The sequence below is a fragment of the Micromys minutus genome, assembly GCF_963924665.1.
Source record: "Micromys minutus genome assembly, chromosome: 4".
NCBI classification, from domain to species: domain Eukaryota; kingdom Metazoa; phylum Chordata; class Mammalia; order Rodentia; family Muridae; genus Micromys; species Micromys minutus.
This window is the reverse complement of record NC_137973.1, coordinates 26984491-27001984: the sequence shown is the minus strand read 5'-3', so window position 1 is coordinate 27001984 and position 17494 is coordinate 26984491. Positions and strand designations below refer to the sequence as shown.

General features: G+C 45.2%; 1 protein-coding gene across 1 annotated transcript in view; it reads left to right on the top strand.

Annotated features, from left to right (window-relative positions):
• INTS3 (integrator complex subunit 3) overlaps positions 1–17494 on the top strand; it is a 43698-nt gene that overhangs the window by 12186 nt on the left and 14018 nt on the right. The window contains exons 3-10 of the mRNA XM_080915486.1: positions 1258–1341; positions 7693–7806; positions 8051–8135; positions 9687–9753; positions 11952–12096; positions 13152–13281; positions 14617–14714; positions 16818–17009. Of these exons, the coding sequence (XP_080771612.1) occupies positions 1258–1341; positions 7693–7806; positions 8051–8135; positions 9687–9753; positions 11952–12096; positions 13152–13281; positions 14617–14714; positions 16818–17009 (915 nt within the window). The remainder of the gene's footprint in view (positions 1–1257; positions 1342–7692; positions 7807–8050; positions 8136–9686; positions 9754–11951; positions 12097–13151; positions 13282–14616; positions 14715–16817; positions 17010–17494) is intronic.

Below are 17494 nucleotides of genomic sequence, written 5' to 3'. Positions count from 1 at the left end.
ATGCAACATGACATGTGTGTACATATACATACTAAACAAAGTTTTTGTTTGTTTTGTTTTTCAAGACAGGGTTTCTCTGTGTACCCTTAGCTGTCTTAGAACTCACTCTGTGGACCAATCTGGCCTTTAAGTCATAGAGATCCACCTGCCTCTGCCTTCCAAGTGCTAAGATTAAAGATGCGCACCACCAACACCAGGCATAAAGGAAGTTACAAATGAAAAATAAAAATGCTTGTTTTGTAGTTTCTTTCTTTGCAAATCATTCTCAATTCTCACATACATTTTAACTTTTACCCCTATTAATCGGTGCAGTTAAAATGATTTTAAATAGCACATGTGAAGAATACATAAAGCAGTTGATGACGATGGGGGTGGGGTAAAAGTATCTGCTGCCAAGTTTGCCTGCCTGCCTGAGACCAACATGTTAGAAGGCTGCACACAGACCATACTAATTAATTAATGAAAAATAAGTTAGTTAATATGATTGGGTTGATGGATCAGTAAAGTGTCTGCTGACCATGCATGGTGAGCTGAGCGTGGGTCCTTGGTAATCACTCAATAAAATAGTAGCAAATGCATGTGACCCTGGCCTGAGAGTGGGCTGTGGTGGGGATGACTCATTGGCTGGCTAACCTAGCCAAATCTACGTGCTTCAGATTTAGTGAATAACCCTATTTCAAAAGTAAATGTAGAGATTGAGTGGGAAAGATACCCAACATTTACCTCGGGCGTCTTTGACCATGTGCATGCAACACACATGTATTATCCACACAAGATAAATCTAAAGAATTTGAATAATGACATATAAAAATACTGTAGTGAGTTCTATTATTTTGTATATTAACTGAAAAAATAGTTTAAAAACAATGTATAGAAATCTTACAGAGTAAATATTTAGGTATTGCTTGATACTATTTAAATTACCAGATACTGTTTCTGTGTTGGAGTCCCAGGGGTTCTTTGGGGTTGTGGTTGGTGTGGCTATGCCTCCATTGCAGGATCATCCCAGCTCCCTTGCTTTCTCATCTTAAGCACTCTTGTACTTACTAGCTTTAGGTTGTTAGAGAAAGTCTTCCCCTTTCCTGCCCCTCTCCTAAAATAGGTGCCTCATTCCTATTAGAGACAGGAATCATCATTTTGAGAGTCAATTTTTCCCATTAAAGGTTACCCAAGAGTCCTGAAACTTTTAGGAGAAAATTGTTCTTGTGCTTCTTACATGTGAATGATAGCAAATTCTTTCCCTCTCTCACCTCCCAGGTGTGCAAAGGACCTCCCCAGCATGAGGAGATCTGCCTAGGCCTGTTTACTCTTGTCCTCACGGAGCCTGCCCAAGCCCAGAAGGTAAGACGCCTTTCTTCCCTGGATCCATTTAAATCTATGGACCTTTTACTCATTAACTGAAGTTATGCCACATTTTTTTTCCCTTCTTTTTTTTGTTTTTGGTTTTTAAGACAGGGTTCTCTGTCTGTATCCCTGGCTGTCCTGGAACTCTCTGTAGACCAGGCTAGTCTTGAACTGACAGAGATCCATCTGTCTCTGCCACCCAAGTGCTGGGATTAAAGGCCTGCACCACCATCGCCACTGCCCAGCAGTCATACTCTGGATAAGAGCTGAATCACTGTGTTCTCTAGTCCCTTATTCTCAGTGAACTCACTGGTCTCTGGCTGGAGTCTTTTCTATCCCCAGACACTAAAGCTGAAAGGCAAGAACAGATAGTTGGAGAAAAAGAAAACACATGAAGGTTAAAGTTCAGGTGTAAGACTACGAAATTCAAAATTGGCATTTAATTTGGGCTATGGAGGAGATGGAGGACAACCAAGCCCATGGCAGTTCTTGTCTGGAAGGAGAGGACCTGTAGTCTCTGGCTTCTGCCTTGGCAAAGGAACAGAAAACAGGCTTAAGATTGTAGCATGTAACCTTTAGATTAAGTGAGTTAATGTAATAATTAAGACACTGGAGGACAGTGGGGTCTGGCTTCCTAAGAGTATTGCCAGGAAGCAGCCTGGTCTTTCATAAACAGAAGAGGCTCCAGTGAGGCTCAGGGCCCGGAAGGATAGTTTCTCAGTCTGTTCTCTTTGTAAAACTAAGTCTTCTGTTTCTTTAGATTGCCCCCTCCCAGCAACTTTGTATCTTTTGAGTCTTGGAAAAATGAATTAAAGCTTGTTTGGACCTGGCTGGAGCCATCTGTCCAAAGGGAGAATTGTGGTGGAGTTGGTTTATGGCCTTTCACTGAGCACAGGTGGTGTGGAAGAAAACAGGTTGTGTTCTGCTCTGAGCGTCTAAAACCCCTCTGGCTTCTGAAGCTTTCTCCCCTCCTCTAGACTGTAGCCCCTCTATAAAGTGCATTGGAATTCAGCTATGTTGTCATTTGTTCAGGGATAACCAAAGGAAACTCATTCTCAGAAATCAAGACAAAGTCTGGTATTCTGACAGGGATGCTTGCATCAACAAAGTATTTGCGGGTGTATAGGAACCTGCAGTTTTCTAATTCTCTGATGTAGCTTGGGGTGCCTGTGGAGGTGAAGGCGAGGACAGCAGCTCTTAACATAGTCTAGGTTTTCCGGGAGAAAGACCAGTCATTTTGAACTTTGTTAAATAGAATTCTATTCTTTTTCTTCTTCTTCTTCTTTTTTTTTTTTTTTTTTTTTTGAGATATTCCAAGATGACCTTGCGCCATGGTTTCCGTTTCCTCAGCCTCCCAAGTGTTGGGATTTCATGTCCCACTGGATTTACCATTCAGATCTTCAGAGCTAAATGAATAATGAATGACATTAGTTTGGTTATGCAGGCAGTAACATAAGCTCATTCATTCTAAAGAGTTGGGCTGGAGAGATGGCTCAGTGGTTAAGAGCACTGACTGCTCTTCCTAAAGGCCCTGAGTTCAATTCCCAGCAACCACATGGTGGCTCACAACCATCTATAATGGGATCAAATGTCCTCTTCTGGTGTGTCTGAAGACAGTTACAGTGTATGTACATAAAAATCTAAAATTTATTGACAAAGATGAAGGTGCATAAGTGGGGTTGTGATTTAATTTTCTTTTGTATACTTTGTTTGTTTTTGAGATAAGGCTTCTCTATGTATCCTTGTTCTGGAACTCAATCTGTAGATCAGGTTGCCTCTGCCTCATGCCTGACTTGTATATATTTTTATAGGTAGTATAATTAAGATCTGATTTAAGGACCAGTTAGATAGCTCAGCTGGTAGACATACCTGCCTTATAACCCTGCTGACTTGTGTTTGATTCGCAGAACTTATGGAAGACCGACTTCCAAAAGGTGTCTAGTTTCTCTTTCTCTTTCTAATAATACATAAAATAAAGGAGTTTCAATCTGATTGGATATATCTCGGTGTGAGTGCTGTGTAGCTTGTGTGAGGTACGGGTTTGAGCCTCGGTTTCCTCCATCCTCACAAATGGGGCATGGTGGTACATCCCCGTAATATCAGCAGTTGGAAAGTTAAGATAGGAAAATTGCCTTGAGTTCAAGCCAGTTAAGAGCTTCATATCAAGTATTAAGCCAGTCAGTTAAATAAAATAAGTAATCTTTAAAAAAAATAAATGGCTGGAGAGATGGCTCAATGGTTAAGAGCTTTCAGTGCTACACACACAGTGGACATAAACTCACACTGGCAAACATACGTATAAATAAAGAATAAGAGGCATCAGGCCAACCTGCATTACAAAGTAAGGTGTTACTATAAAAACAAAATAAACCAACCCAGTAACACCTTAGTTATCTCTGTTCGCCTTGCCTTCTGGATAAGTGTTTCGGGTGAGGTCTAAGTCGGACCTCAGTGAGCCTCAGTGAGGGGATTAGGTTGCCATGCATTTTGCCACTGGGTCTAGTAAGAGCCAGAGTATTCTACTTCTTTTGCACTGTGACAGGCCCATGCCCTCAGGGGAGATAAACCATCTCACTTTGGGTTTCATAACTGAGGACAGCTGCACCAGCTTCATGTACTTTTGCTAAAACTCTAAGTAAATCCTCTACGTGAGGCTCCCTAGGTCAGGCCTCTACAGGCAAGCATGTTCCAATCAGGAGGAGCACAGTTTGAGATGAGGGAGGATCTGTCAGTTGTTTGAAGACCTTGAGCTGGGTCAGACCGTGGGAGAAGTCTGCCCAGTTCTTTATCCTTCTCTTTGTGGGAAGAAGCTCCTGATGGGAGTTGCTGATAAGTACTGATCTAAAGTGTGGCGTCTTGGGCATCAGCTTTAAGCAGGAAGGCTGTTTTCTAAGGGCTTACTTGGGGTTCATTCTGCTTTTGGACAGAAATCCAGGTTGGATTTAAGGTTTACTTGTTCCTGAATCTTGTAGGCATAGAGCTTCGAAGCATGGGTGGTAAAGATAGTTGTGGAAACTGAGGCAAGGCGTTGCCTGGGAAAGGGTGAGTTGGGGAGCTTCTGCCTGCACTCAGAAGCAAGCTTAGGGCTTAGGATCAGGTTTTAGAAACTTGTCAGTGGGTGGACTATGGTGGATTGAACGTATGAACTAGAGAATGCCTACAGGTGAGTGGCCGGCAAGGTGGCTCAGTGGGTAAACTTGTTTGCTTTACAGACCTGGTAACCTGAGTTTGATCTGCAGAATCAAAGGGACAAGAATTCTAGAAAGTTGACCTCTGACTTGTACGTGTGTCCCATAGCGTGTACATGCACAGCACAGTGCACACACAAATAGTACATTTAAAGAGAATGCGAATAAGGCATTAGTGGAGTGCAGTAGGCACGGATGGGCTCCGTCCACCTCAGTCCTCCTCTGATAGCTCTTTAACAGATCCTGTGTAGCCTTTGACTTTACTTACTTCCTATGTGGTATCTGAATTAAGTATATGGAGTCATGGCTGCTTGAGGAACTGGTGAACAGAGGCTAAGCTGGGGTCTAACTGCAGGTTCTAGCAGTCAGCTAAAGGTAATTAGAAAACTCACACCAATGCCCAGATCTGTCCCTCAGACTCTCCTAGGCTTGGTGCTAGGCCTTTCTTGGTCGAGGTTCTTTTTGCCGGCAGCTTGCTGTGCCACGTTCTCAGCATGGTCAGGTAGGCTGCCTCGCCACTCTGACCTTTTCCTTAAAGATCCTCTGCTCTTGTCTGGCTCTCCTTGTGTTTCTGTTTTCTCTCCCATCTGCTTCTCTTCCAAAACTGGCACAGAGGTTTCGACAGCTGGCAGCACAGGGCATGTGGTATTCTTGGTACCTAGCTCCACATTATGAGTAATGACATCGATAAAGATTCCTGGTGGAGCATGGAGTTAGGCGGGGTTTCTGCTCTTCTGGACTCAAAGCGCCTGAAACTTGGTCCTCCTTCCCTGTCCTGGGTCTGTACATTTCTGGTATTTCATCTTTCATTTTAACAGACAAGGTTCTTGTGTATTTAGCTCAGCATGGTTTTCCTTTCTGCCTCTGCCTCCCTCATCCCTAGGACATTCTGTGACTTACCTATGGGGAGTCTCCAGAGCATACTTCCCTGATAACCAGCATGTCGGCAGAAGCTCACTGGGGGTCCTTGCCTCGTGCCTTTTCTTGTGGTTTCTGTTTTTTAATCTCTCAACAATGTACCCCTAGATAGAATCAAAGGATAAATTCTCTTTGGAGTATGGAGTATCTGTGGCATGTGAAAGCTCTCTGTTGATGTTTTCATCAGATCAGTTAGACTTGAGGACAGAAGAGGTGGGAAGTGTGATGAGTGACTTGTAGAGCCCTGCTTCCCACCAAGGCTGAGGAGCCGCTACTGAAGGCCATGCTTTAGAACACTAGGGTGAGAGTTGAGCCGTCATAATTCTTTCCTTCATCACTGGCAGTCCTGCCTTCTTACTTAGTTTCCATAGTTGTGTGTGAGGTGCTTAAGGGTGGAACTTGGAATTAGGCTGCCTGGATTTGTTTGTTTTGTTTTCTGACAGGGCCTCATGCTGTCTGGGCTGGGATTATAGATGTGAATCGCTAGCTGCATTTGATGCTGGTTTTCTCCAGTCTCTTACGTTATCCCAGACAGGCACAAAAAGTGCCAAAAGAAAATGAAACAAGAGCCCCCATAATAAAAGAACATGGAGTGTGTTCTATGTTGGCCAGCTACTCCTGAGAATGGGGCTACCTCGGAGTGTGATTGGCACACCCAGTGATGCTGTTACAATTCCCCCCCTGCCAGCAGCTATCAATTGCAAACAGATTCTCGGTTGGGGGCAGGACCCTGTGTCACTATTATGATATACCCCCTTCCCTTCTTTCTTGACAGGGTCTCACATGGCTCAGACTGTCCTGGAACTTTCTGTGTAGTCGAGGATGGCCTTGAATGCCTGATCCACCTCCTATTTTCCAAGTGCTGAGGTTACAGGCCTGTACCTCCACACATGGCTTATTGTTAATCTTGATGTCTTCTGAGGTTCCTCTTTTGGCTGAGTCCATGACAGGATAGAACTCAGCAGGTGCAGGAGGCAGCTAATGAGGTTCCCTAAGGCCTGACCTCATTGAAGAAAGAAGCAGGGTAGAAAAAGGTCTGAGGGAAAGGAAAGCAGTGACTCAGAAGAAACTTGCACCCTTCCTTATTCCCCCCAGGAGTGAGGATGTTAACCTCACCTGCCTCCCCAGCTCATCAATACAAAAGCAAAGGCCATTCAAGAGAACAGAGAAAAGTCATTTAGTTAATAAAATCAAAATCATGTTTGGGGGCCAGCAAGGTGACTGAGTGGGTGAAAGCACTTGCCACACAGAGCCTTCCTCTGACCCATATAACGTACAGATAAAAATGAAGGTTTGTGGTTTGTTTTGGTTTGTTGTTGTGAGACAAGTTTCTCTGTGTAACCCTGGCTGGCCTAGAACTCACTTTGTAGACCAGGCTGGCTTCACAGAGATTCATCTGGCTCTGCCTCCTGAGTGCTGGGATCAAAGCTGTGTCTGGCAGAGGGAGGCTGTAGCAGTGTATACCTGTGATCTCAGGAGGCTGAGGCAGGAAGCTGGCCATACTTCATAAGTTCCAGGGCAGTCTGATCTACAGTGTAAGGCTCTGTCTCGAACAAAAGGAAGGGTTTGGTTTTGGTTTTAAGCACAGGTCTCACCTAGTAGCCCAGGCTACCCTTGAACTTGTAATTTCCCTCTGTTGACCACCAAATGCTGGGATTATAGGTTTGTACAACTATAGAGTTAAATCAAGAAAGTACAATTTTGTTTCTGGTTTTTCTCCCAGACCCTGATCTCTTTCTATTGCCTTTGCTGCTGCATCTGGCTGGATTACAGAAAGTCTAAAAACCTCTGGTTTTTTTTTTTTTTTTTTTACTTTCACCCAAACCCATTTTTCAGTGACCTTTTACTGGCAGATAAAACACAGATGGCTTCCACCTGGGTTTGCTCAGCTTGTGGCATCAAACAGTATGACACTTCCTGAAAAGGGAAGTTGGGGGACAGGGACAGGACTAGGAGCTTTGCCCAGCAGATTTTCTTGCCTTATTAGAGAATCTTTTAGTCTTTTTTCCCTAACCCAAGAGGCAGAAGATCGTAGGTGGAGGGAGAGATGGAGGAACCCTGTAGAAGAGTGAGAACGCAGTGCTCATTGCTTCCCGGTTGCCTTTCAGCATCCTTGTGTTGCCATGGCAGCTTTGGTTAGTGTCCTGCTGTTGTTATTTAAGAGACTGGGGTTGGGGTTGGATGGCAGCTGTGGCTTCAACAGCTCAGCTCACTGGCTACTCACAAACCTTACTTCTCACAGTGTTACCGGGACTTGGCTCTGGTGAGTCGTGACGGTATGAACATTGTCCTGAACAAAATCAACCAGCTACTTATGGAGAAGTACTTGAAGTTGCAAGATACCTGTCGCACTCAGGTAAGGCCAGAAAGAAAAGAGAGGGGGCGCTGGAGTGCCACTAGAGCTTGTGCCTAGCACACACAAAGCCTAGATTCAAGCTCCAACTCCAAACAAGAAAATAGCTCAGGTGTAGGCTGAAGGTGAACCCTCTAAAGAGAGGGTAGGGTGCATCTCTTTTACCGTACACCTGAACTGGAGCACAGTTGGGTTGGCTCCTTCTCCAAACTCACATATCTGCTCTGAATGTCTTTCTCTCCTTTAGTTGGTGTGGCTGGTTCGGGAACTAGTAAAGAGTGGAGTTCTGGGAGCTGATGGCGTTTGCATGACATTTATGAAGCAGATTGCAGGTAAGCTTGTTAGCTAGAGCATCAGAAGAAAGGGAAGGAGCCCAGAGATAAGCCTAGGCAATGAAAATGGTTGAATACCTGTGAGGAACTCAAGTGATGGGGTTAGGGCACTGATGTGGATGTCTACTGGCCACATACGCTGCAGGAAAAAAATGGATTGGAAAACCACAGGGCTTTTGGATTAGTGAGTCTTGCCTTGATTCCTTTCCTGCTAAATTAAGACCTGACCAGGTATTGGTCTGTGTTAGCCAGTCCTCTCTCTAGAGTTGGAGCATGCTAGATCAGGAAGGGGGTGCAGAGAGAATCAAGTGAAGACATTTGTTCTCTGCCTTTCTTCTTTCCCTGGCTCCACCCCTGTTCTAAACACTGGGTTCCTGGTGATTTTGGCATCTAACTGGAGCTAGTCTGAGGGAGTGTCACAGAATAGTCCCTGACATTTAGGGTTTTTTAATCTTGGCATCCGTGACATCTTTCTGAAATATGAAATATGAGAAAGGTCTGCTCAAACCACCTCTCCTGCTTTGAGATTGCTTATGTTTTGTTTTCCTGCTAAAAACCAGAAGCAAAACAAAGTATTAATAATAATAGCTAAAAATGAGGCCAACACTGTAGATCTGCTTCACCATCAGTGCCTGGTTTTTGTTTTGTTTCGTTTCCTGTGGTGATAAGAACTGTACCTACGCCTCATGAATTTAGGCAAACACTCCACCTCTAAAGAATTCTGTGCCCAGCTCCACCCTCCCACCCTCCTTTTTTTTTCTTTTTAAATAAAAAAAGTCTTGCTGTGTGGCCCATGCTGGCCTTACATCCACAATCCTCCGGCAACAGCTTCTTATCATGTCCCATCGTACTTGGCTGGGTTTTGCTTTTTCTTCAGGATTTTCTCTAACACTGATGTCATTGTGCCATGTGTATGGCCCTAATCCTTGTGATACAGCTCGGTGAACATTGAAGTTTTTTTACTGAGACCAGATCAGTGTGTAGCATTGGTGTGCTGAATATTTATTTTTATTCTTTCTTGGCACTTTCTTAACTGTTTGACACTCCCAGCCCCACTTCTCATCCCAATATTTTTGTCTGGCAACACTGCATTTTAATTCTGCTCTAGGGAGTCCAGTGGCAAGATCCAGATACCCCTTAGCCCGTCAGGATGCTGAATTGCACCCTGACATTCAGACACTAGACTGCAGCCGCTGTCAGCTGCCTGCATCTCTTAGGCCCTGGTTCAGATGCCACCTTTGCTTTTCAGCTGAGGCCTCTAAGGTCTGTTTTTCTCAGATATCACCTTTCCAGGACAAAGCATTGCCTCTGCAGTTCTGGTGGATAGAACAATATCTTCTCTGGGGGCAATTCTAGAAAATTCTTTTCTCTCTCAAGGCAAAGGGGAAAAATTTAAGCCCTAAAAGAGAGAACGGTTTATTCTAGCATTCAGGGCAGTAGTGATGGGATAGTGGACCAGCAGGATGACTGAAGAGGTTTATTCAATTAGCTGAGTTGCTAATTAGAGCTACTGTATTCTGATTCTTCCCCCTCCCACCCCCTTGAAATCAGGTGGCGATGTTACAGCCAAAAATATCTGGTTGGCAGAAAGTGTTCTGGATATCCTGACGGAGCAGAGGTAGAGTCTACCATGAAGGGTGGGGCGAGGGTGTGAGTATGGGGCATGGGGAAGAAAGGCTGGCTCGTGGCTTGAAATACTCTGAGGCAAGGGGAAGGTATGGCGAGCCTGACGGTGGCCAATGAAGAACCAATGCCAAAAGATGAAGGAGCGGGAAAGAAGGAGCTTGCTAAAATATCTTGGAGCCCAGGAAATCTGCTTTCATCTGATAAGGGTTTATTTTTGACCCAGACCTCCTTGGAATGTTTATATTTGGGGGGACTGAGAGGGAAATGAGCTCAGCAGAGGGGCAGCCAACCACATGAGCCTGGCAGGTACCTCTCCCCTTCCAAGCCTCTCAGTTCAGCACATGCTCTTTTTTGGAATGGCACAGGGGCAGTATAGGTGACTAGGAAGCAGTGAATCCTTCTAGAAAGTGACATGGGTCACATTTGACCTGGCTCTTTTTCTCCAGCAAAGTGAAGGACTGTACAAGGGCTGTTTCTAGTATGTAAATTCCAGTATGTAAGTTTGCTTATGGTCCCAGTTTCTGCATTACTTCTTTTTAGCATCTCTTTCTGAGTAAGAACATCAGGTAAACAAATGACTGAGAGGCCCAATATTGTTCATATTCATTTCAGTTTAAAAGAATGGTTCTTCATAACCGAGAAAGCTATGTTCTGCCCAGTCCTGTTATGTAGTGCCACCTAGTGGCCTGGACCCAGTTATGCAGCTGCCCTGGGGCCAGAGTCATCACATTAGCAATGGGACTTCCTAAGAGTTTCGTACCAGGCCTCTGCTTCTCTTTAGGTCTCTGTGTTTCTCTGCTACTTTAGCTTGAGGTTCTTACTCCCTCTCTTTACTATGCCATCCTAGTGGCACACTTGTCCTTCGCCTCTGCTAGTAACCTTCTTCCAAAGTTATTCTTCTTATTCTGTTCTAGCCATACCTTAAGGCTGAGTTTCCCATGCAGGTGTCACATAGCAGCCACATTGCTGCCCGACTCCTTCACATTTTTGGTGAGAGGGAATGCCTTGGCATTTAAAACTGTGTTCTAGCTTACCATCCTGTTTTCCTAACCTTTCCAAGTATTTTTAGGGATGTGAGGGTAAAAGGAAGCGCATGTCCTTGGTTAGCATTTCCATTCTGTGTAAACAGAAGGACAGTTCTGGACCTAGTAGTGCATGCCTATAATCCTAGCATTTGGGAGGCTGAGGCAGGAGAATTACTCTGATTTTTGAGTCTAGCCTGGGCTATATAATAGCAAGACTCTGTGTCAAAACACAGTTCCCACATACACAAAAGAAAAAGAAAGAAGGAAAGGCCATGGTCTTTTAGTTAACGAAGTGGCTTGATTGCTTTTCCTGAATCAGGAAGTTGCCTGCTTGCAGTAATTAAACTCTTCCTCTAGTTCTCTGCCTGTCAGCAGGGGTGTTAAAGCAATTACAAACTGCTTGGCACTTAGAGGTAGCATTAGTGTGTGGGGACCCTCCCCACTGAGTCTTTACCTTTGCCCCCTTTTGAAGTAGCTGGGAACAGAGAATGGGTTTATCACTGTTTTCCAGGAAACTCTGAAACTGGGGGGTGGGGTGGGGCACTTTGCCATCTAAAATCAGATGTCTCCCCCCAACCCCCTCCAAATCCTCCCAGATTTTGGTTTAGGGCAAGTGACTCATTATCTGAGGATGGGGTCTTGGTTAGAGGCAAAAAAGGGGTTGTGGTTTGGTTGGCTATAACAATAAGCCTGGTAGAGGGATTTGCACACAGTGTTCTGAGAACTCCAGGGCCTGAGGAGGTCCCGGAAGTACCCCGAGGGCTCTGTATCACTCTTAAGAGAACTGCTGACGAAACACTTCCATAGCTTCCATAGCTCGACAGGAGCACTGTAGCTTGCCTCTCTCCAAGCCCAACATACCACTCATATATGATGGGCCTTGGCAGTTGAGTGAGTTAACAAGTACAATTATTTTTTGGCAGCTGTGAATGTATTTATGTTATAAGAGGCCAATTTCATTTGGTACCTACCTTTGTGAGGCATCTATCTGGTGAATGTACCTTTACCTTCCTTAGTCAACTAATACTTGGATAACAGCCAAAGTGTAACCCTCAAAAGACAGGAGCCATTGTCAGTGTGTGATCATCACAGGAGTATGGGGTACAGCCCTGTAGGGTGAGGAGGTCCAGGCAGGAGGTAGGTTCAGTGTCTTCCCTTCCTGCAGGGAGTGGGTACTGAAGAGCAGCATCCTCATTGCCATGGCTGTGTACACATACCTCCGGCTTATCGTGGACCACCATGGGACCGCCCAGCTCCAGACCCTTCGACAGAAAGAAGTTGACTTCTGCATCTCCTTGCTTCGGGAACGGGTGAGGGAATGGGGCGAACAGAATGAGGAAGTGATGCTGAGATGTGGTATTTCTGTGGCCTTTATGCTTCTGGGCCAGAGTTACCTTGTTAGAGGTGCAGGTGGTTCCAATGTGGTATTTTCATCATCCCTAGACAGCTCAGGAGCAAAGGACAGGGAATCGGAATGGAATACCCCCTGCTTCTAGAAATGTCATATATAATGCCAACATCTTCAGGGCTTTCTGGTCAGTTTCTGTGTACGGTGTTGTACAACAGCAGCTATTGTGTGTGTGCCAATGTTACATGAGTCCCACCTCCGCAGAAGTAATTGGTGTGTTTACTTGGGTGGATTATGAAGCATTTACTGTAGTTTCTCTCTAGAGGGTTTTCTGAATCTAAGCATGAGGACACTGACTACATAGGAAAAGTTGTAAAAAGAGATATCAGATAACATCACATCAAAGGTTAAGAACAGGTGCTGTTCTCACAGAGGACCTGGATTTGTTTCTCAGCACCTACATGGTAGCTCACAACCATATGTAATTCCAGTTCCAGGGACCTAGCTCTCTCCTCTGGCCTCTGTAGGCATGTCGTACACATATATACATGTGGGCAAACGCTAATACACATAAAGATCTTTTTCCTAAAAATTCAAAATGTATTCACATAATTGTATTGTATGCACATGCCATATTGTTTAGACCATACAGATAGATCATTGCTTTTATCACACATTGTCTTTTCTGATGGACAGAATGAACTTTGGGATAGGGTATTTGGGTACTACTTCCCAGCCCCACACTTTTAGAATCAGTTGCCTTGAACTGAATCGAGGAGAGGAGAGGGGACTTGATTTATGTAAGTGTCTACATGGCTACAGCTCTTCCCAGGCACCTCTGTCCTTGTGATGGTCCCCAGCCTTCCCCTTTCTACCCTGAGTAGTCCCTTGGCTCCAGAAGAATCATGTTAGGGTCCCTTCATAGGACGTTTTCTTTTGTCCTTCCTTTAGAAGGGAAACAATACATGTTTTTATTCTCTCTCCTGCTCCCCATTCTCCAATCTCTATCCTATCCAGTTCATGGAATGTTTGATGATTGGCCGGGACCTTGTCAGATTACTTCAGAATGTTGCTAGGATACCAGAATTTGAACTGCTTTGGAAAGATATCATCCATAACCCTCAGGCCTTGAGTCCTCAGTTTACAGGTAAGTAAGCACCTGGGTGTGTTCTGTCCTTGTATGTCCTGGTTGGATCTGAAGGGGCAGAAGTTGGCCTAGAAGAGATTTTAATAGGGAAAGCTTGAGATAGAACCCACTGTGCCAATTTCAGCCTGGTATGGGAATGACAGAGGCTCAGAACAGTTCATGTAGTTTCCGGCTAGGGCCTCCATGCCTGGTTTCAGCTGCCATATCAGTTAAGGGTTCATGATAGCTCAGTAGGTAAAATACTGTTCCCAAGCCTGATGACCTAGGTTCATTCCTCAGCACCTATGTAGAAGGAGAGAACTCAGTCCAGAAATTGCACTCTGACCTCCACACACCCACTATGACATGTTTGACCACATACATGCAGCAATAAGTTAAGAAATTTAAAGGACAACCGTGGGACAGTAAGATGTTGTCCTTTCCTTCCCATTGTTCCTAGTCAAGGTAATGGCCAGGTCTCCAGCTTTACTGTGGTTTTTTTAGGGAGTCAGAGGACAAACTCATAAGGCCGAGTCAGCAGAGGGTCCAGTTAGTCCTGGAAGAGATGGCCCCCAAGATGTAGCTCAGATATAAAGCACCTACCATCTTGAGTATGATTTCTAGAGCTATGGAAAAGAAAAAGAAATGGCCCTGGCCTTTCAATTCTAAGGGTGCGTGTGTGCACCCTTGTATGTTTTCCCCTGGCAAGGCCTTTCTTGTCCTTTTGACTGACCCAGAATCCTTTTATGTTTTCCCCTCATACCTCCAACAGTTCTGCACAACACAAATGTGTGTGCACATACAACTGAAGGCTGTCATCTAGGACAAAGAGAAGACAGTGCTTCTGTGTGATACTCTGCTAATACCTGAAGCATGTCGGGTTGTCTGGCTCTGTCACAGGGTGTGTGCCAGTTCATTTAATCATCTGTACAGCCCTCAAGATGAATGTTTCACTTTCTACACAGGAAAGTGAGGTTTAGAGAGATTAAGTCACTTGCTGAAGGCCACACAGTAAATGACAGGAAGGATTTGGATACGTGTTTATGGCTGTGCCACATAATCACATTGGTCCTAGGAGCTCACAGTGTCACTCTGAGCAACAGGAAGGTAGGTTAGGACTTAGCGTATTTCCCCTGAATTCCCATCCATTTCTAACTAGAAGAGCACGGGTAGCTGGGAGGCCAGCTGAGAGAAATTGCCATAGTCGGTGTGAATGGTGACAACCTTGTTTGACGTTGCTGGCCTTCTCTAGGCCTTGTCTTGAAATAGGCCCATGTGTTAAACACACCTGGCCCAGTTTTGTCTCGTGCCTTCCATTTCTCTGGTCTTCATACTTCTCTTCTGCATTTGGCTCAGGTATCCTACAGTTACTTCAATCAAGAACGTCCAGAAAATTTCTAGCCTGTCGTCTAACCCCAGACATGGAAACGAAGCTCCTCTTCATGACATCCCGGGTGAGATCATCTGTGCATAACTCATAGCGTAGAAAGGGGAGTTATAGGTGTCAGGTGTTAGATGAGCACCGTGCAGATTGGTCACCACTGACTACTGACCCACAGGAAAGTGACTAAGTGGCTATCCCGCACCTTTGAATGCTATTGGTTCATTCTATGCTTGCACATTGCACAGTGCTATAAGGAGATTTCAAGGGAAAGTTAGAAGTATAGTGTTGGATTAGCAAGACAGCATTCCAGCTCTTTGGAGTTTTGTTTTTAGAAGCAGTCATGCCGGTGTTGTGCACAGGTGACCTATCTGCAGTGGAGGCCTTTGGTTTTCCAACATGGTTGCAGTGTGGTAAAACTGAGGACTGTGGTTTTCCTCTCTGAGGATGTTTGTGGAGTCTGTTTGATGGACTTTGTAGGCAGCCTTCAGATTCCCAGGACAACACAGAATTGCTGAGACCCTTGTAGCTACATGCCAAATGTGACAGTTTAAATTAGTAGCCAGGTGTGGTGGCTACACCTGTGATCCCAGCAACTCGAGAGTCTGAGGCAGGAGGATTGCCACAGATTTGAGGTTCTCCAGGAATATATAGTGAAATCTTGTCCAAATGAGCAAAAATGAAAAACATATAAACATTTTTAAAAAAAGAAGAGGTGTGGAGACACCTGTAGATAATTATGCACAAGAAAGCCGGTGAAGGACAGCTGCTACAAGTTCAGAGATAGCCTGGGCTACACGAGAGCCTGTGTTTAAAAAAGACAAAACCAAGGGACACCGAAACATGCACTTGAATCCTAGCACGTGAGTAGCAGAGGTGGCAGATGTGGCTAGGGCCACATAGCGAGACTGTCTCAAAGGAAGAGGGCTGTGCCAGCCCCTGCATGAGGACACTGAGGCATAGGAGCTCATGTTCCAGGCTGGCCTGGACTACAAACAACATATGTCTAAAAAGCCACATTGGGAGTATATACATGTTGTCTTAGGGTTTCTCTTGCAGAAGCAAGTTGGAGAAGAAAGGGTTTGGTTTGTTTCACTTACACTTCCAGTTAACACAGTCCATCTCTGAGGAACTCAAGCTGAAGTCAGCAGCTGAAGCGGAAGCCACTTACTTGCTAGCTCTCACTGCTGCTCTGTCTTTCTGTGATGCTTAGGACCATCAGCCAGGGTGGCACCGCCCATTGAGAGCTGGGCCTGCCCAAGTGAACCACCAGTCAGGAAAATGCACCACAGCCCTCTTACCCCACAGGCCAATCTGGTGGGGACATTTTCCCAAATGAGGTTTCATCTTCCAGAGTGATACTCTGTTGTCATAAAATTAACCATCACACATGTGTGTGCTAAAGCTTACTGTCTCTGCCGCAGCTGCTGAGTTTCAAGTATTCAGCCACTGTAGCTGCCACAGTCCCTTTTACTGTTGACCTGGAAGCATCTTCTTAACCTTTCTAATCTAGTTTGCTATCTTCTGAGGGAATAGAAGACGACACAGGTCCTCCATTAGTGCTGCTATTTGTTTGGTTGTAGTGTGCTTGGTTTGAAGAAGGGCCTTACTATACAGCACAGCTATCATTGAAATATTGGCCATCTTTCTACCTCAGCTTTGAGTGCTGGGATTTTATGTTTTGGCCAACATATCTGGCTCTAGTGTTGCTATTTGTAAACATTAGATGTGTGTTCAGGAAAGGACTTGCTCCCTGGTCTAGAGTTTGTGCCTTAGTTAATAGTCATGTTGAGGTTGTCCTGTGTCAAGAAACAGCCTATGCTGAGTGGTAACCAGGCCTAGCTTTTACTCTGGGAACACTCTGCTCAAGAACAGGAGAAAAAAAAAAAAATGTTGCTTCTGCCCAGAGAGCCAGTGACAAGTGTAAAAGTAAATAGCCAGAAATGGGCTTCAGTGACCTTTGGAGGTCATTGTGACTCCAGGCCAGTAGCAAGAGTAAGTATGCTACCCATATGTAGGGCAAGCTAGTTTGTTAAGACCAAGATGTCCCCCAAAAGGAGAGGGCATCAAGAAACAGATGAGCTTAGTGAAGTTGTCAGAAGGATATGAATCCAAGTGAAGTCTCATTTCCTTCTGTTCACTATCCTCCCGCCCCTTCCACTTCCTCCTCCCTCAGGTGCGGTTCGGCCAGCAAAAACGATACCAGGATTGGTTCCAGCGCCAGTACCTCTCAACCCCTGACAGTCAGTCTCTGCGCTGTGACCTCATTCGATACATCTGTGGGGTGGTCCACCCCTCTAACGAAGTGCTGAGTTCTGATATCTTGCCCCGATGGGCTATCATTGGCTGGCTCCTGACAACATGCACGGTAAAGGGCCAGGCCATGGGCAGAGACTGCTGGGTGGTGAGCTGTGCCTCTTGTAGCGTGTTCCTGGACTTCTACCACCTCTCATTCCAAGGTCATCTGAACCCTAGTGGACCTTCCAGGCTTTTATCCTTTTCCCCCTTGCCTCTACGAGCTGATGGTCAGTCCTTGATCTAAGCTTCGGTTTGACAAGGCTAATCATCATCTTTACTGTCAAGCCCCTAACCCCCCGAAACCTCGATTCCCGTGTTGTCTGGCTAGTCTTGAGCTGCGGTCCTCCGGTCTGCACCAACCACCATGTAAGCTCAAAGTCTTCATTTTGGAGTCACTCCCTGGGCTGAGTCTCTGAGGCCTCCCTCTGTTTTTCCTCCTTGCTTCTAGAATCCATATGTGATTATTTTCTTATTTCCTATTTAGATTCAGGGCTTCCCTCCTCCTGTTTATTTTGTCTGTCTGTCTGTCTGTCTGTGGTATGGTATGTGTGTGCC